This window comes from Equus caballus, chromosome 8, assembly GCF_041296265.1.
Source record: "Equus caballus isolate H_3958 breed thoroughbred chromosome 8, TB-T2T, whole genome shotgun sequence".
In the NCBI taxonomy this organism is placed as follows: Eukaryota; Metazoa; Chordata; class Mammalia; order Perissodactyla; family Equidae; genus Equus; species Equus caballus.
In genome coordinates, this window is record NC_091691.1 from 13,073,026 (window position 1) to 13,093,621 (window position 20,596).

The 20,596-nt window shown below is 44.9% G+C and overlaps 1 protein-coding gene and 1 long non-coding RNA gene across 2 annotated transcripts; one reads left to right on the forward strand and one right to left on the reverse strand.

Moving 5' to 3' along the window:
• Positions 1-12,933: 12,933 nt before the first annotated feature.
• Positions 12,934-15,685, reverse strand: LOC138915186 (putative neuroblastoma breakpoint family member 5). The gene is made up of 3 exons (XM_070219909.1): positions 15,535-15,685; positions 15,224-15,433; positions 12,934-13,217 (listed from the first exon to the last, which is right to left on the reverse strand). The coding sequence occupies exons 2-3, from the start codon at positions 15,399-15,401 to the stop codon at positions 13,063-13,065; spliced, it is 333 nt and encodes a 110-aa protein (XP_070076010.1). The 5' UTR covers positions 15,402-15,433; positions 15,535-15,685; the 3' UTR covers positions 12,934-13,062.
• A 1,513-nt stretch (positions 15,686-17,198) lies between these two features.
• LOC138915190 (uncharacterized) lies at positions 17,199-20,116 on the forward strand. Its single transcript, XR_011420774.1, has 2 exons — positions 17,199-17,317; positions 19,960-20,116. It is a non-coding gene; the product is annotated as an uncharacterized lncRNA (long non-coding RNA).
• The last annotated feature ends 480 nt before the right edge of the window (positions 20,117-20,596 follow it).

The window sequence follows — 20,596 nt, forward strand, 5'->3', positions numbered from 1 at the left end:
ACACCGCAACTTCCCCACTGGTTCTGACGGGAAGACTAAGGGAGAGGTCACAGAAGGTAAAGAGGGCATCCCTTGAAACAGGAAGAAGATAACAGTCCTTCTCTGACTGCAACTAAGTGAGGCTGCCGTGGTGGGGGGAGGGAGGGCAGCAGGTGCTCACTGCCCCGTCCAGATAACGAGTTAATGAGGAAGGAGACTCAGCTCTCCTCTATGGCACAGTCATGACACAGAGCACACAACGAGAACCACAGGAGTTCCTGCAACTCCAAAGCATAACTTCCGTTCCACTTTTCTTACAGAGGCCCAGTGAGTAAAGGCTCCTGGGGCATTGTGGGCTCCCAGACATCTTGCGCCTTCTAGGCCTGTTTCTGTCAATACTGTAATACCATAGACACATTTTTGTCGAGCTGTATGTCGTGCTATGAAATCCTCACCGTTAAACAGGCCAAATGTGCAGACAGAAGTTATGCAACTTATCTTAGTTTTCCCCAACAAGAGAGGACCCGTGGTCTCCCTGAGTGCAGGAAATCTCTAAGATTGGTTAGTTTGCCTGGTGTCAAGCTGATTCTAGGTTCCTAAACTTGAGACATTAATACCAAGTGGAAACTAACAGGACAAGTCCCAAGGAAACAGACAGCATTCTTAAAAGGGGTGATTCGTGGTAGTGTGATGGGATGAAACAGGTCTACTGGTACTTTCTAATTCTCCCTGGATTTGAGATCTTCAGATGTCACCATTGCTTTCACAACCAGGATTATCAGTTACCTGGGGGCTGTTGGCTCATCTCTTTCCTCATCCTTCTGATCTTTTTGAGTTTCTGCAAATAAATTTGGACAGGGCCAGTCATCATAAAAAGTTGCTTCTTGACACATTACCAACCCAGGGGCCTGTTTCAACACAGGGACATAAGTCTTCTCAGCGTGAGAACAGGATAGTCTCAGAATATTCCAGGAGGCCTCGGGTTGTGTCTTCTGAAAAGGGACCAGGCTTCCTTTCCTGAGTCATAGGGCAGACTGTCTCTGAATTGGCAGATCGATACAACAAAGTTCTCTTCCCTGAACCTGGGCAAAGAGTTCAACATATTCTTCCCGAGGTCATGAGGAGCTCATCTAGTAGCTTTCTGGAAAGGCTGTGGCAAGATTCAGCTCTTACTCCATCAGGTATGCTGGCTGCTGTTGGTTTGGAGGAAGTTATACACCGAGACTAGACTGATGGATGGAATTTAATCACTCCTAAAGAGGAAAGAATCTATGGTGCCACCTGGAGAACAGGATTCTTGCTATTCAAAGTGGTGGAGGGTGCCAGGGTTCACACCACGCCCTGGGTGGTAAACTTCCAGACACATTCAAGAGGTGTTTATCTTTTGACACTTAGATGGCTCCCTACTGAGGATAAACCAACTTAGGGGAGACAGAGACTGCTGTTTGCAGTGGAGCAGGCATGGTAACGGGGATGACAGAGATTTGGCCTGGGACTCGGAAGAGTGTCGAACTACCTGACCCACCCGATGTGTGTGCTTAAAACTGAGTCCTAGATTCTGATTGAAACCAAGATGGGTCTCCAAGGCCTGCCATCAAAGAGACATTTCTGTACCCGGACAGAGGTGTGAGCACAAAGAACATGGAGGCTACCTGGGAGACCATTCGGAGCTTGTCCTCTTTCCAATAGAGTACTCACGGGCTCCATCCAGACGAGAGCAGATTTCATGCTCATCAGATGGGATGGTGGGACTGTCGGGAGGGTGGCAGGAGTCAGACAAGTCATGGTGACTGGAAAGAGCCAAATACTTTTCATCCAAAGAATCCTGACACGCATCATCCATTTCCTCCTCCTCCTGCAGCTCCCAGCTGAGCCCAGAGGCACAAAGATAACAGAATATTAAACGAGGAAAGACTGGACACCGCAACTTCCCCACTGGTTCTGACGGGAAGACTAAGGGAGAGGTCACAGAAGGTAAAGAGGGCATCCCTTGAAACAGGAAGAAGATAACAGTCCTTCTCTGACTGCAACTAAGTGAGGCTGCCGTGGTGGGGGGAGGGAGGGCAGCAGGTGCTCACTGCCCCGTCCAGATAACGAGTTAATGAGGAAGGAGACTCAGCTCTCCTCTATGGCACAGTCATGACACAGAGCACACAACGAGAACCACAGGAGTTCCTGCAACTCCAAAGCATAACTTCCGTTCCACTTTTCTTACAGAGGCCCAGTGAGTAAAGGCTCCTGGGGCACTGTGGGCTCCCAGACATCTTGCGCCTTCTAGGCCTGTTTCTGTCAATACTGTAATACCATAGACACATTTTTGTCGAGCTGTATGTCGTGCTATGAAATCCTCACCGTTAAACAGGCCAAATGTGCAGACAGAAGTTATGCAACTTATCTTAGTTTTCCCCAAACAAGAGAGGACCCGTGGTCTCCCTGAGTGCAGGAAATCTCTAAGATTGGTTAGTTTGCCTGGTGTCAAGCTGATTCTAGGTTCCTAAACTTGAGACATTAATACCAAGTGGAAACTAACAGGACAAGTCCCAAGGAAACAGACAGCATTCTTAAAAGGGGTGATTCGTGGTAGTGTGATGGGATGAAACAGGTCTACTGGTACTTTCTAATTCTCCCTGGATTTGAGATCTTCAGATGTCACCATTGCTTTCACAGCCAGGATTATCAGTTACCTGGGGGCTGTTGGCTCATCTCTTTCCTCATCCTTCTGATCTTTTTGAGTTTCTGCAAATAAATTTGGACAGGGCCAGTCATCATAAAAAGTTGCTTCTTGACACATTACCAACCCAGGGGCCTGTTTCAACACAGGGACATAAGTCTTCTCAGCGTGAGAACAGGATAGTCTCAGAATATTCCAGGAGGCCTCGGGTTGTGTCTTCTGAAAAGGGACCAGGCTTCCTTTCCTGAGTCATAGGGCAGACTGTCTCTGAATTGGCAGATCAATACAACAAAGTTCTCTTCCCTGAACCTGGGCAAAGAGTTCAACATATTCTTCCCGAGGTCATGAGCAGCTCATCTAGTTGCTTTCTGGAAAGGCTGTGGCAAGATTCAGCTCTTACTCCATCAGGTATGCTGGCTGCTGTTGGTTTGGAGGAAGTTATACACCGAGACTAGACTGATGGATGGAATTTAATCACTCCTAAAGAGGAAAGAATCTATGGTGCCACCTGGAGAACAGGATTCTTGCTATTCAAAGTGGTGGAGGGTGCCAGGGTTCACACCACGCCCTGGGTGGTAAACTTCCAGACACATTCAAGAGGTGTTTATCTTTTGACACTTAGATGGCTCCCTACTGAGGATAAACCAACTTAGAGGAGATAGAGACTACTGTTTGCAGTGGAGCAGGCATGGTAATGGGGATGACAGAGATTTGGCCTGGGACTCGGAAGAGTGTCGAACTACCTGACCCACCCGATGTGTGTGCTTAAAACTGAGTCCTAGATTCTGATTCAAACCAAGTCACGTCTCCAGGGCCAGACTGAAGTGATGACATATCTTGACCTGGACAGGGACATTCGGAACATGAATATGGACACTACCTGGGAGACCTGTTGGAGCTTTCTTCTCCTGTTGATGGGAGTACTCAGTAGCTGCAACCAGAGCAGAGAAGTCTTCGTGCTCCTCAGACAAGAAAACATTGGTGCTGGGAGGCTCGTGGCAACCAGACGGGTACTGGTGACCTGAAGAAGTCACAGGGCCTTCATCCACTGACCCCTTCAGGGCTTCTGTCACACTCTCTTTTTCCTGTATCTCTGTGCTCAGCCTAGGGGAAAAAGTATATGATGAAACCAAGAAGGATCGGATGCTGGAGTCCCAGGTGGTCCTGATTGCTGGTAGAGAGAGTGGTCACAGAAAGTGAGGGACAGTCCCCTCAAAGAGAAAGAAAACAATCCTCGTATGATGAGGGCATGGTCTGGTTGCCCCTGAGGGCAGGAGAGAGGGGAGTGGGCGCTCAGCGAACTGGCCAGATAGCACTCAATGAGGAAGGAGAATCAACTCTACCTGGATGGTACAGCAATGGCACTCAGCAGACACAGAGAACCAGAACAGTGGCTCAACCGCGTGCAGAAATGGTGTTGAATTTTACATACTGCCACCCAAGGAATGCACGTTCCTGACACATTGTACATGCCCAGAGACCTTGTGCCTTCTAGACTTCTTTCTATCAATATTGTGACGGGACATGATTGTTTTGGTCTAATTACATTTCTTACTATGAAATTCATGCCAACAAGCTAAAGTTCACCATGCAGAAAGCAGATATCCATCTCATCTTAGGTTTAGCCACAGAGGAGAGAACAGATGGATTCTGTGACTACAGCAAATTCCCTGAGAAGGGTTAATTTCCCTTACGTTAGTATGACAAGTATCACAAAAGCAAATGACAACCTTTTTAGAAAGCTATTTCCTGATCGCTTAAGTGAATGGAATAATTCAACCAGCAGTTTCTGTCACTTTTGCCTTAGAAATCCGTGGCTAGTGTTGGCCTCTCGGTCTTTATTTGGGAACCATCCTCTTATTTTACCCATCGTCTTCCAGGCCCTGATCATTCCTTGTTACCTGGGGTCCATTGATGCTTTTTCTTCTTTGTTCTCCTCCTCTGCATGATTTTCTGCAGAAAAATTCAGAAATTCCAAATTCAGAAATGTCCAGCAGGCACTAAGGAGTTCCATGCCACCCATTGTAAACACAATGGCCTGTCTGGTCATGAAGACATAAATCCCCAACTACAATTTCAGGATACGCTGAGAGAATCGTACTGAAAGGTCTCTTCTTTGTATTAAATGAATGCCCTTTTTTGTTTTTATGACCCATCAGACACAGTTTCCCTGATGGCATGCTCTACGTGAAACTGGAAAAAATGTTAGACATGTCTTTTGTTCCCAAGATCACCATGTACTTGTCCAGATTCCCTCTGGACTTCTACAACTGTATCATTTGTCTTGACGTAAAGCTGGCTCTCAGGCACAGTGGGAACTTTCTCTAAGGAGACCATAAACAAGCTCTCAGTCTCCCCTCAAGACGTCTAAAGAGACTTCCAGTTTCTGGTCCCACAAGTAAGGATCTTGGAAGTCATCACTCCTGTCCTCACAACAAGAAAGGAGCTGAACAAACTGAAAATCAACCACTCTTCTTCGATCCGTCAGAGAATGAAGGTCAGAGAGCAAACCACTGCCCCCCTAACTGGACATACAAACAGGCTAGGCAAACAAAGAGAATTACAACCTATTGAAGCAGAAACCTAGGCAGGAGCCAGGACCAGAGGAGGAAAACTTAGCAGGTAATTGACTAATTGCTGGAGACTCAGTGTGGAGAAGTTTGAGTTAAAAGCATCAGGGGGCCCAGTCGTGGGAGAAACCCAAGAGTTCTGGAGAGTTTTCTGTCCAGGAGCCCTATCAGTTTCTCACAGTGAAGACTAGAGAAAAATCTCCTTACACCTCTGGCAGAGTGAGATGAAAGTAGCTATTATTAGATAGATCCGGAGCATTTTGTTTTTCTTGACAAAGCCTGCTCTCAAAGAAACTATTTGACCAGAGCCTAACCAACTGGGATTTTACCACAACCCAGCTGACCTTGGGGAAAGGAAATGCCCAACTCCAGCCCCTCTAGCCTTCCTTTTCCATCGAGGGCACCTGGAAGGTGAACCCTGAGAAGCTCTTGTGAAGGCCACAGCCCAGGGACCCAGTCTGACTCAAAGACTGAGCCCTGATCATAGGACTACAGAATGTTTCCACACACACACACACACACACACACACACACACACACAAATCTATCCTAGATGATAACAGGGGAATATAACGGAAAGGATACAACTGAAAGAACTGCACGTTCTCAGGCCTCATTTAAGCAGAAATCACCAGGGACACTCAAGAGAGCTGAGAACACAAAACCAAGAATTCCAGAGGAGACTTAAGCCTCTGACATCTACAGCTCCAATAAACAGGAAACCCAGCCTAACCCCTAGCCAGATAAAGACAAAACTTCACACTAAGGCCTACTTACCTCAAATCCTTTACCCAGTATATCATGTTTGGCTTTTAACAAAACATTATAAGACATAGTATGAGACAAAAAAAAACACAGTTTGAAGAAAGAAACTAAGCATTAGAACCAGGCTCCAATATGGCAGACATGGTGGAATTACTAGAGCAGGAATTTAAAATGACAGTGATTAACATGCTAACGGCTCCAAAGGGAAAGGTGGACAGCATGCAGGAACATAAGGGGAAGGTAAGTAGAAAGATGGGAAGTCTAAGAAAGAATCCAAAGGAGATGGTAGAAATGAAAAACACTGGGACAGAAATGGAGAGTGCCTTAGAGGTTCAACAATACACTGGACACGGCTGAGCAAAGAACCTGCGAGCTTGGAGAAATATCGAGAGAAATTTCTAAAACTGAAATGCAAAGAGGAAAAAGAATGAAAAGGAAGAGATGATCCAAGAACTGTGGAACAATCACAAGAGGTGTAAATATGTGTAACGTGACTATCAGAAGGAGCACACAAGAAGCATTTGAAGCAATAATGACTGAGAATTTCCTAAAAATTTTTTCAGTTTTTGCCACCCAAAGGTTTTTTTTTTTTTTTTTTTTTTTTTTAATATTGGCACCTGAGCTAACAACTGTTCCCAATCTTCTTTTTTTCTTCTGCCTTTTCTCCACACATCCCCCCAGTACATAGTTGTACATTCTACTCTGGGTTCTTTTAGTTGTGGCATATGTGATCCCGCCCCATTATGGTTTAATGAGAAGCGCCATGTACGCATCCAGGATCTGAATCAGTGAAACCCTGCACTGCCGAGTGGAGCGTGTGAACTTAACCTCTTGGCCGTGGGGCCAGCATCCCCTAAAATTAATTATAGACATTGAACCACAGATCCAGGAAGCTCAGAGAATAGCAACCAGGGAAATACCAAAATGTATACACCTAGGAAAGAATGTCATATTCAAAATGCAGAAAATCAAAGACAAAAGAAAAGTCTAAATGAAAGCAGAGGGAAAAATACCTTACCCAGAGAAGAGTAAGGATAAGAGGTATATCAGACTTCTCTGAAACCATGCAAGCAAGAAGAGAAGGGAGTATAAGGAAGACACCCCACCCACCTTGAATTCTGTATCCAGTAAATTATCCTTCATCAGCAAGAGAAAAAGGCAACATTCCTAGACAAAGAAGAATTGAAGGAATTTGTCACCAGTAGGCCTGCCTTGCAAGAAATGTTCAAAGAACTTCCTCAGAACAAAGGAAAATGATATAAGTCAGAAACTGGCATCTACACAAAGAAAGGAAGAGCATTTTGAAGCAATGAATTCAAATACAATAATTTATTTGTCTTTTTCTTGATTGATCTAACTGATAACTGTTCAAAACAATAGTAGCAATAATGGATTTGGATAAGCAGCTTATGGATAAGTGAAATGAATGACAGTAATGCTCTAACAGATGGGTGGAATGAATTGGGAATACTGTGTTATTAGGCACTTGTGTTAGCCATGAAACAGTACACTGTTCTTTGAAAGAGCACTTGGATGATTTTTAAATGTACATTGCAAACTCCAGGGCAACTCCTGAAAAAGAAGAAAGAAAAAATAAGAGTACAGTTGACATGCCAAGAGAGGAGGAAAAAACGGAATCACGTAAAATTCTTTTTCACAACCAGAGAAGACGGAAAAAGAGTGGAACACAAAAAAAAGAAACCAGGAAGAGAACAATGAATATAAAACAGTAACTAATATGGTAGACGTTAATCCAAGTATATCAACAAAAACCTTCCAAGTCAGTGGTCTAAATGCACCAATTAAGGGGCTGGCCCCGCGGCCGAGTGGTTAAGTCTGTGCGCTCCGCTGCAGGTGGCCCAGTGTTTCGTTGGTTCGAATCCTGGGCACAGACATGACACTGCTCATCAAACCACGCTGAGGCGGCGTCCCACATGCTACAGCTAGAAGGACCCACAACGAAGAATATACAACTATGTACTGGGGGGCTTTGGGGAGAAAAAGGGAAAAAATAAAATCTTTAAAAAATAAAAAATAAAAAAAATAAATGCACCAATTAAAAGAAAGACTGTCAGAGCGGATGAAAAAATAAGACTTAATTAGATGATGTGTACAAGATATCCACTTTAAATAAAAAGGCACAGATAGAATAAGAGAAACAGGATGGAGAAAGATATACCACGCTATCACTGATCAAAACAAAGCTGCAGTAGCTCAAACAATTTCAGACAAAGCAGACTTCAGACCAATGAAAATGATCAGGGATAAAGAGGGGTGTCACGTAACAAAACGGGGTCCATTCTCCAAAGACATAACAGTTTTTAAGCTGCACCTAGGAGAAGAGCACGAAAATAACTGAGGCAAAAAGTGAGAGCTGCAAGGAGAAGTAGATGAATCCGGTATTACAGTTGGAGATTTCAACACCCCTCTGTCAGAAACAGAGAGATGCAGCAGGCAGAAAATCAGGAAGGATAGAGTTGAAATAAACAGCACCATCAATCAACTTGATAGAATCGACACTTCTACAATTCTTCATCAAACGAGGGAAGAACACAGATTCTTCTCAAGCTCACATGGAACATTCTCTAGGGCAGGCACTATGCTGAGAAGGAATGAGAAGACAGAAGATACAGATTACTCATATGAGAAGTGAAAGAGGGACTGGCACTACTGATCCCATGGACATCAAATGGATAATCAAGGAATGTTAGGAACCAATCTGTGCCCTGAAGTTTGAAATGCATCCATTACTTGAAACACACAATCTACCAGAATTCCCACAAGGAGAAACAGATCATCTGAATAGGCTTATATCTACTACAGAAATTGAAACAACAAAAGAATCTTCCCAAACAGAAAGCACCAGGCCCAGATAAATTCACTGGTGAATTCTATCAAATATTTAAGGAAGAAATTAGGCCAGTTGTCTACCATCTCTTCCAGAAAATAGAAACAGAGGGAATACATCCTAACACATTCTATGAAGTCAACATTCTCCTAATACAAAAACCAGACAAAGATGTTACAAAAAGGAACACTCCAGGCCAATAAGTTTCACGAACATAGGTGCAAAAATCATCAACAAGATTTGACAGATTGAATCCAAGAAAGTATACAAAGAATTATACACCACAACCAAGTGAGATTGATTCCAGCTATGAAAAGGGGGTTCAACACTCAAAAATCAATTAATGTGATTCACCGTCCATCAGGAAAGAAACCTCTAGTTGGACCACTGTGGCCTGTACCCAGTGCATTTCTCCTCTCTGTTCCCACCCTGCCAGTGCTGCTCCTGTGATGGCCCCAAATGGGACATGGAAACCAGAACGACTGGTTAAAAAAAAAAATCCTCGTGAGTGGAATCTCTTGGAGCAGCTCAGTGCAGTCAGGGCCTATGACCGCCTTACCTGGGCTGAGCTTTCGGGCAAGGCGCTTCACCAGCCTGCGGCCCTCAGCCAGTCGTTCTTGAAAGCCCTGACCCTGGAAGTTGGTACTGTCATCGTGGGTGAGAAGGTTCCTGAGGTGCTGCTTGAGGAGCACAGAGACTTCTCTGCCTTTCTCTATCGTTTGCCGTAACTGGGCCAGCTCTCGAGCCTGATCTTGGATTAGGACATCGTATTTCCTAAGGTGGCACAGAAGAGACCGTTTAAACATGCAAAGAGTCGAACCATAGATGATAAGATTTTTCATGGAGATTTGTGTGAGAACATCCCCAAGGAGCTATTGTAGCAGAATTCTGGCACATGTATGGTGACCTGCTGCTGCCAGCCTGCTATCAGTTCCCCTCCATTAAACCCAGCATATGTGGGGCTAACACCAAAGCACTCTTTCCCCGCTTACTCCCTGGCTCCAGAATACTCTACCCACCATGGAGACAAAGCACCTGGGTTCCCTATCATCTCCTCCTCCCCCCTGCAAACAGTGTCCCAAGGCCAAATGCAGGCTGGTGGGAAAGTTCTGACCAGCAAGGCCACTGAGTCCCCCCACCATCTACAAGCAGCCACAATCCTCACACACCTTTAAAAACACTCACGTCCCCTCTTTCGGTGAGACGAGATGAAATGAGACAAATGTGAGGGCTCCCTCTCATCTCCTGGCTCATGTCACCCGAAATAACAACCCTCTCCTTGCCTTAAGCCTGGTGTTCCAGTTTTTATTGGGCCCCTCTTGTGTGGCGGGTAAAGAACCGATGTTTGTAGGTGGTAAAATTTGATGAGCCAACCAGAAGGCTCTTGCCCATGGGTCCATGGCCCCAGGCCAACTGGGATTTCCTGGGAAGCAGTCCTGCAGCCACCTCGGTCATTTGCCCTAGGGACTGCCCTCAGTACTTTCCATCTGCCTCGGAGCCACTGACCCTAGGCCCATTTTCTTATGGTGAGGAAACAGATTCTAGATTGGTTTGTTTGCTGCTTCTTCCTTCTGGGAAGTCGATGGACTCTGAAATAGAGTAAGTTGCCTCAGAGATGCCCATGAACTTCCTTCCCCTCTTTTGGGGACCCTCCGTTCACGGAAGTGCCAACTTGGGTCCTTTCCATTCACGGAGGGGCCGTCTGGGCGCGCATTTGGAGTGGGAACAGTTGTAGGACTTTCTACCCTCCATCTGGGAATTGGTTCACTGGTGTCTGGTATTTCTGTGTCTGGATCTGAGTGTCTCTCTGTCGCTGTGTATCGGAATGGGAAACATGCTGTCTGTCACCAAGCAGAGCCCATTGGGGTTAATTCTGAGTAGATGGTCTAATTATAGTTAGAAGCCAATGTCTGAAACGGGTGGTTTTCTTTTGTGACAGTGTTTGACCACAATATTCTTGAAACTCTGGAGAGAAGATGGCCAAACAATGGATCCTTAAGTTAGAAAACTTTTAGAGAGCTCTTTTCATAAAGAGCTGTTTTACTGGTACCTATGAAAGACCAAATTAAAAGGAAAATACAAGGACTAATCTCAAAAACATAATCAAATTTGGGGTCTCAGCTTCTTCTTGTGGTCTCACAGATGCAAATGGAAACATCAAGTTAACAAAGAGAAGTGAAGAAGGGAAGAGTGACAGAACTCACTCACTCCAACAGGATGGCAATCTTTAGTCATTAAAAAGAAAGAGCAGGGTGAATAGAACAGACGCAAATACAGTCAAAATGAAGCTTTGACTAAAACACTGCCTAAGGTTCGATGGGCTAAAGGGACCCCAGATTGGCCCCCAACATTCAAGAATATCAGACAAACTTGTTCTATTTCTTCCAGTTTGAAAAAAATTTTAAAAGTAGGCAGAAATCACAGTGAGAAACCTATCAACGCTTGTTTGGGGCAACAATTAGGCTGCTCAGGTTGGTACAAGTATAAAGATTAAAGTGTTTACCCTAATATTACATGAGGAGATTACGTCAACTTTGCCTGGATGCTTTTTTGGGGTTAAATATTATGCCTAGCTGAGAATGCATTCCCTACATAACACTGTAATACCAAAACTTGTGAGTGAAATTCTAATATAAGTTATAATTAGGGGTACAAGAGTTGAAAAAATAAAGATAAAGGTTTGTCCAAGTTGGTGTATGTAAATAGACCTTCTGTAAAACAATTACATCTGTTTTGCTGCATTGCATTACGGATTCTGTAGTGGGAATAAACATTATGTGTCGCTGGGGAACGTGTCCCTTGCCTGATATTGCAAGAGCTCATAAACCCACCCTTCAGGCTCTGCAAATCGAGCATACAGAGGAGCTCTCACTTCACAATGGCCAAAATGAGGCAGTTTCAGTTTACTCAAACAGATACATGCAATCGGAACAAGCCAGCTACAACAGGAAGCCTATTTTAATCTTTTGATGCTTCTAAAGAAAATAAGAAATATTTTACTGCCTCTTTAAGAGAAAAATGGTTAAATAATTGAACATGCCAGGGCAGAAGCCAAGCCTGATGCTGCTTTCTCTTCTCTCACTGAGATTTGCCACTTCAACTCCCCCAAAATGCCTGATCTGAAACTAAACAGCTGAAAATAGGCAAACTTTTGAGATAATTTGGAATTATAATGGCCACTCTGGGGAACCTCTGCTTCAGATGAGTCCACCTGAGGGGTCACCCTTCAAAGACAGGATTGAAAATCTCTTAGAACGGAACACAGTCTTTAATTAATATACAGAACCTCCTGAAAGACAAAGCTATTTAACAGGATCTAAAATGAACTTTGGGAAATCAAAGCCTGTTTAAGTGTGCTGGTTTGATTTAAAATAGACATGTTCTCAGAGTTATCGGCAGTGGATATAATGCAGACATACAGCCTGGGTTTACTCGTCAAATGAGCTCATGTTCTCTGTTACAAAATTTGTCAACAAGAGTAATAACTTAGAATAACAGCTGATTTTGTTTAATGTCTCATGAGGTTTTTGTGGACGATGTAAATATAACTCTTGAGAACGGGTAAACGAAATAGATGTAAGACTGTCACCATGCAAAGTTGTTCCAATATTGTGGACTACCGTCCCTGTGCTCTACATTCCAACCCCATGACTTACTTATTTTGTAACTGGAAGGTTGTACCTCTTAATCCCCTTCACCCATTTCACCCACCCCCAACCCCTCCTCCCTCTGGTAATCACCAGTTTATTTCCTGTGTCTATGAGTCTGTTTGTTTGGTTTGGTTTGTTTTCTAGATTCCGTATAGAGGTGGAGAAAAAGAAACCCTCCTAGACTGTTGTTGGGAATATAAATTGGTGCAGCCACTGTGGAAAACAGTCTGGAGGTTTCTCAAAACCTTTAGAAAGACAGCTTTTTTTCAGAGAAAGTCTGACAAACTGTAGTCAGTCAGGAGGTGATTGTGATTAAAGGTAAATGCGGTAGTGATTGCACCACATCCTGAATGTCCTAAATGCCACTGAATGGTTCACTCGAATTTAGTCAACTTTAGGTTCTGTGAATTTCACCTCAATAAATTTTATTTTAAAAAAAGACTCAGGGAACCTTTGAGTAATTGGAGTCCATAGTTTACCAATTATTGTTCTCTAATGGTGTTATGCAAAATTGGGATGCATGTGGCTGCCATGAAAATTTTGGCCATTCTCCTGGTCCAGAGTTGCTCCTTGCCCCCTTCAGAGATGCCTACAACTTCCCACCACACGTCCAGCACAGAGCCCCACTTGCTTGAGCTTCTCCGCTAACGTTGACTTCTCTGTGGGCTTCTCCTCCTGGAACTGCAGCTTCTCCCCCAGCACCGATTCAATGATGTCTTTGCACGCTCCAGACTCTGAGGAAAGACAGAGAGGCAGGCCTCAGTGTAAAGCTGGCCATGCTGCTGTGTTCACTGCCTGCAAGGGAGGAGGCAGGCTCCATCTTCTTCTCTCAGAGGCAGATAGAACCCCAGCACCAGGCTCTCCACTGAGATTTCCACCTTCTATTTCTCAGCCTCCCAAATACACAGCATTTGGTCACTCCTCATTTGAGAGCTGAGCAAAGAGAAGCTCCAAGGCAGAGAAAGTGACCAGACAAGATTAGCTGACATTTTTCAAGCTCAGAATTCACATGCCCTGAGACTGACCCCGAGTCCTGGGCCACTTTACCAAGACTTGCAGCCTCTTGAGTAAAACACTAAGCAGCGGCATGAAGTAGTGATCCCTGTGTGCTTGGGAAGGCCCCTGGGCCTACTGATTGTTGGGTCCTCTGAGCTCAGAATTTCAAGGACAAGTACCTTCACGATGAAATATAAATGTATATGAATGCAATTCTGAAAAATACAAGGCATAACCATCAGTCCCTGAAGGAAATAGGCAGAGGCTGTTGAAGAAGTTGTTTTCAATTCCAAGTAGTACAAGAAAGAACTAATAAATAGTGTTTCCGGTGTGTCAAGAACTGTTCTGGTAACTTTACAGAAATAACTCATGTGATTCATTGCAACCGCTCAAACAAGTAGGCACTATGACAGCGCCATACTAACGGAGGAGGAAACCATGAGGCTCAGAAAAAGCCGCAGCTTGGATCTGAGCCCAGGAAGAGTAGCTCAGTCTTCACCAATGCACTGTGTTACCTCACCACAAGATCTTGGGTGACATCTTTCTTCTTCATCATCTTCAAAATTTGTTTCCTACAGTTATGTTATGCCTATAAAAAAAGCTGTAAGGAAAACTTAGTCCTTTCTCAAAACCTCATCTCTTCACTTTCTTAAATAGCAGGTTTCAATGTTTACTTTTCTCTGCGTCAGTCATTTTAAGTTAACCACTCCCACGATGGTTTATTGGAAAATAACACCCATCCAGACTCAGAGTCGTCAAGATCCCTTCTAATCACTCTGTTTTGCACGAGGCCCTGTTCTCACGATCCCTTCTGTCACCACAGCCCCCTCTTACAGAACAAGTGATTGAGCTTCCAATTGCGAGGCTGACTGTGGGAGGGAAGGGCCTGCCCCAGACACTGGTTTGAGTTTTTACTGGGGCTGGTGGCCACCCCCACTTAGCGTCATTCTCACTTGGGCCATGTCTCACAGCCCAGACCCTCAAGGTCACCCAGACCTGCTGGCAGTCCTGCATCACCAAAGGTTCACCAGCTCAGAGAGACACAGAAGAGGGGGTACGGATTCTCTCATTTCCCCAGAGACACCCTCTACCTCACCCCAAGAGGCAAAGTGGCTTCCTTGGCCTCAGAAAGAAAAGCCTGTGCTCAGGAAGCACGGCTTCCCGCTCAGCAGGGTCGTCTCTGTCTGGATGGCGTCACTCATGGATACCACAGTGTCAGCGAGGAGCACACTCATCTTCAGGCTCCTGTAAAGCAGGGAACATCACCTGCTTCCCCCGGTGTGTACCATCACCCCATCTCCCCAGTGTAAGGAGCACAGAGCTTTGCCAGTGGGACCTCAGAGAAGCCTGAACTGATGGAGCTCATTAGTCCCGGACACTTAGGCCAGAGTGCTGCAGGATCTCATTCCGTACACGGAGGATGCTGGGAGAAACAGGTTAGCCTGCTCCAGAGGGAAACACGCAGTGCTGTGCCTGCACCAGGAATCAGTCACTGGCATTTTACCTAATCCCACCCTACACCTCACTGCCAATCTGGAAAAGTCCCTCAACTCTTTGGGCCTCGGTTTGTCCATGCTCAGCAAACTGAGGGTAAAATACCCACTTGTACCTTCCCTGGACCGTGGTCAGAATGAAGTTTGTTTTGCCTCAGGGAACAGAAGAAAAGGTCTGGAGAGTGTTTAGTTTCTTAGGGGAACACGGTGGTCACTCATCCCTCTGCTGACCATGACCCTGTAGGACTTACTGTATTTCTGCAGCTCGTTGGCCAGGATGTAAGCAGTGGACTCAGAGACAAGGAACTTCTGTTTGAGGTCTCGAAAGTCCTGTTTGCTTTGTTCCAGTTGGGACTGAAGCTCCTGGTTGATTTCCAGGAGGGTCATTTCGGCCCCCGGATCAGACACAGGGCCAAGAGAAACTGCCATGGTGACGTGGGGCAGAAGAGGTAGGGCAGGGACTGGGGAGAAGAGACCCAAACACAGAATGGGTTAAAAACAAGTGAAAGCAAATAGGTTCAATGAGGACTGAGGGGTGAGGAGTCAGGAATTCTTAACTTACTGTTGGCAACAACGTGATCAACACCCCACGGCACTTGAGAGTCTGTAACCCCCAAAACAAGGTTCAAGACGCCAGAGCTCAGAGCCAAAGGCACTGCCTCTAGCCCACACTCCAACACGAGTGACGGAGGGAGGAGCCAGCGCGCCAGGTAACGGTCTGGAGTTGCAATAACAGAACTGGAAGGTGGGGGGGGGTGTCATGGAATCTTAGGAGCCCCTGCCTTCCAGTTGCCTAGGCCGCGAGGATACACAAGGCCCCCTGGTCTCTTCTGAAAGTCACCACCGATGGGGCCACCCTCAGCAGCCACTCTCAAGAGGTGTCTACCCTTGTGCTGATAGTACCCAAATATTTCTTTCCAAGACATATCTAAGCGGAACAGTTTCTCAGTGTTCGTTCTTGTATGTTTACAAAAACATCAAGGCAGAAATAGTTTCCCAACAAGTTTTATTTTCTTAAGGGCTGTCATGAAGTCACCCAACCTTCTCCTTAACTTCAAACAGAGCTTAAGGTTTTTCCACAAGTGAAAGATGTTAAATTTTTCGACTCTCATGATGATGTTCTTCTACCGTTTTTTCTATATCCATTAAAAAGTGTAGGACAACAGCAGAGTATCGTATAAAGGAATGAACAACTCATTTAAAAAAATGTGTTCTGTCCTGAAACTCTAAATATTCCGTTTGCTGTATCCTTGTGTCACGTTGGCAGCTTCTCCATCACTGGGGCAGCAAGTTAAGTCAAGTTGAACACGCCTGCCTCCCGAAGTCCTCTATTTCTCGGTTGCTTTTTGGATGTTGTTCATCAAAATGTTGTTCACATGTTTGATGAGGATGCTTTTAACGTCACTAAACAACATATGTCATATTTCTCACTCGCGGATCTCATTCAAGTACCACAAGAGCTCTTTCTGAGTTGTCAGAATGATTAAAATAGTTCAGGTATACTTCCCGGAATACATGTCGTGCTCATTCTTTTGGAAAGATTTCTAAACGTGACGCTACTTTTTACGTTCCCTCAGTTCCCCTACATATTGAACAGACAGGGATCCAGGGCAGTTTTCATGGAACGTTGCTCGATAGATCTCTTTGACTTGTCCTCATGCCCTGAAAAACGATGCCCTGAACCCTCTCCTGACCTTCTCAGCATCCGATGCCAACTGGGTCTTGTGAGCCTGAGACTTGGCAGGCCCGCTGTGGCATCGGCCTCTTCAGGTTAGCTGCTGGACTTGCCTGAGTTAAGGCTGCAACTGGTGTGAGCACGTGCGGCCCAGCGTTCCCGTCACAGTGCAGGATGGAGGTGTAGATCAGCCACTTTTGGAAGCTCATCTGCTCCCCGTCCCACGCCGTCCTCCACCTATGCTGTGGAATGATAGCGGCGTGAGAGCCACCAAAGGCTTTAAAGAAATCTATTTTCTGGTGTTTGTGGGACCTGACATTCGGTAGGAAAAAGAAAAAATTGTCAAATTCCTTCACTTTAAAACTGACGAAACGGAAGGCTCGCAAAAGTTACATGACATACTTGAAGTCACGGGGAGGAGCGTTTTGCAGTGCTAATTATAGTAATCATAATAACAGTAATAGTTTGTTCAGCATTATTGTGCCAGGCATTTTGCTAAGAAGCGCTGTCTACATAGAACGGCATCTTATTTTCATCATAATCGTTTCAGGTAATGTTACTGTCCATAAGCAAAAAGTAAAAAACTTGAAGAAGGGGACGTTCAGTAATTTACTTGGCCAAATTAAAAATGGAAAAAAATACGACAAACGCTTCTTTTTTATAAGAGCAAGTGAGTGATTGCTTTGCGTTCTGGAACAGTAGGAGAAACCTATTTGTCTTTATCCTGCATTTGTCCCGTTTACTGTGCTCTTTGTCTCTCTCTGTGACCTGGCTTCGCTTCTAGAGCGCTCCCTTGTCCTACTAACCCAGCTGCATGCACGTCCAATAGCAGAAGTGCCGGCTGGGCTCTTCCAGAGTCTCCCTGAAATGCTTATGGTGTCAGGACGTCAGGCACAGTCTGGAGGCGAGAGCGACCCAGATCTGAGAATGGGTAGCTGCTTTCCCACCTCATTAGTCGGCATGATGTCAAACGACAGGAAAGATGACCTCCCTGTAACTCAGGTCAGGAGTCATGTCTCAGTGCCTGTGATCTATTGGGCTGAACTGTCCTGAACTTGCTAATGTTCTGGTTTCTTGTTGAGTGGCTAGAATATTTATAAGGCTTTCTCATTGAAACTTCTCTGTTGAAATTTGCATTAATCCCGATATGATTAAATTTGGTAAGGTAAAAGGCTTGTGGAAGACTGGTCCCTTCCATGAGCAAAAGAGAGTAAATTTAACTTCCATTCAAAGCAAGGCGGGACTTGAAATGAGGGCTTTCACTATTTCAAGGTGGACCGTGGGGTACCTCAGGCGTATGTCCCCAAGGGCTTGTGTCTGTGCCATAAACTGGATGAGGTTAAAACGGGGTCAGCCGTGCGAGGTCCCTTTCCATTCTAGGGTCCTCCAACAGTTCCTCCTCTGCTTTAGAGAACAGATTGGAAATGTCCTTGTGGCTCTGCTCTGTCCTACTTTTGTCTTTTGGGTAAAACTTACACAGCTCAGTGTTTCCCGCCCCGGGGGGGGGCAATCCTTAGAAGAGTCATCTGGGAGGGTTGGTACCAATCAAGTTCACAGTCCTCACTCGTAGCGATTCTGATTCAATGGGCGGAGGTGGGGCATGGAATGGATTTGCTGAAGTCGCTCAGATGCGAAACAGGTTGAGGGCCCACTGCTGTCATCGACCTTCCTCACAGTTTGGGGATGATTATTTCAGATACATTATTAATTCTAACCTTCACCATCGACTTGTGAGGAAAGCATTACATTTCCCTGGTTTGCGGATGAAGAAACCAAGGCACAGAGAGGGTGTGTAACTGGCCCAAGGTCTCCTGGCTGTAAGGGCTGAAGCCAGGGGTCAGGTAGTCCCCCTCTGTCCCCAAATCTTCTTCCCACATTTTCCAGTTCATTCTCGGGTCATGTCTTCCCTAGGAGGTACTTTCTTCGCCTATACCTCATTGCTACCAAAATTTTCCCGAGTTTAATTTTTTCATCCAATATATTGTTCACAAAAGGCTAACAGCATCATATTCTGGCCACTGGTTATTAATTTGAGACACATTGTTTCACGAAAATACAGGGCATGAGACTGTGCAAAGTCACATTGCTGCCTTATTATCATCATCAGGGCATAATTCATAAACAGTAAAATTCAGCATTTTGTGTACAAGTCAGTGACTTTCAGTCTATTTGGAAGGTGGTGAAACTATCACCACTACCTAATCTCTGGATGTTTTCATTACCTCCAAAATGAAACGCCATACCTATTGGCAGTTACTGCCTATTCTCCCATTCTCCCAGCCCTTGGCAACCACTTCTCTACCTGCTCTCCCTATGGACTTGCCGAATGTGGACAATTCTTCTAAAACGAACTATACAACATGTGGTCTTTTGTGTCTGGCTTCTTAGCATACTGTTCTCAAGGTTGCCCCATGGTTTGGCATGTATCAGTACTTTTACTATTTTCATGCCTTAATACAATTTCATTTATGGCTATGCTACATATTGTTCATTCATCAGTTGATGGCTATTTGGATTGTTTTTACTTTGGGCTGCTATGCATAATGCTGCTATGAATGTTCATGTGCGAGTTTGTTTGTGACCACATGTGTTCAATTCTCTTGGATGTATACCTAGGAGTGGAATTGCTATGTCTACATCAGCTCTATATTTAACTTTGAGGAAGTGACAAACTGTTTGCCAAAGCAATTGTGCCATTTTACGTTCCCACGAGCAATGCACGAGGATTCCAGTTTCTCCACATCCTCCTCAACACTTGCTATTCCTGTCTTTTAATACATCATAGTAGCGGTTGTGAAGTGGTATCTCATTGTGGGTTTGATTTCCATTGTCTTAATGACTAACGATGTTGAGCGTCCTTTCATGTTCTTATTGACCATTTGTGCATTTTATATGGAGAACTGCCTATTCAAATGCTTTTTCCATTCATAGATTATTTGTCTTTTTACTGTTGCATTGTAAGTGTCCGTTAAATATTCTGGGCACTACACACTTACTGGATACATGTTTTGCAGCTGTCTTCGCTGATTCTGTGGGTTGTCTTTTCACTTCCTTGTTAGCATCCTTTGAAGCACAGAAAATTTTAATTTTGGTGAAGTCCAGTCGATCTACTTATTCATTGATTGTTTTTGCTTTAGCCATCAGATCTCAGCAATCATTACCTAATCAAAGGTCACAAAGATCTAAACCTCTGTTCTTTTCAACACACTGCTTTGAATTAGAGCTTTCCTGGGTTAGTATAGGGGGACATTTTTGAATTTTGATTCCTATAAATTGATATACATTTATATCCTTCTTGATTGATATTCACAGGCCTGCCCACCACTCCGATGGAGCATCCATGTACTAGAACAGCGATCTGGGGGGCCGGCCCAGTGGCGTAGCAGTTAAGTTCGCATGTTCCGCTTCTCGGTGGCCTGAGGTTCGCCGCTTCGGATCCCGGGTGCAGACATGGTACTCCTTGGCAAAAGCCATGCTGTGGTAGGCATCCCACGTATAAAGTAGAGGAAGATGGGCATGGATGTCAGCTCAGGGCCAGTGTTCTTCAGGAAAAAGAGGAGGATAGGCAGCAGTTAGCTCAGGGCTAATCTTCCTCAACAAAAAAAAAGAACAGAGATCTGGGAAATGGTATTTATTGACATCCTGGCATTGATTCAGGAGAGAGTTCTGATTATGTGCTTCAGCGTCTCCTTGGCCTCTCCTAGTTTCAAAAATTGTTCAATATCTTTAGAGTGGAGCAACTGATTGTTTTTCTGAGAAACCCTTGGGAGCCCTGATTGTTCTGGAGCTAGAGTGGACGCCCTCAGTCCCCTCCAGACGGGGAAGACTGCAGGGGCTGGGCTTAGGCAAGACTTTCCTCTCTGGTCTCTGATGGAAACGAGCCGCACTTCAGGGTTTGGGGATGGCTGTTCAAAAGGCTCTTGTTCCTCTCCAATTCTTTTTACTGCAT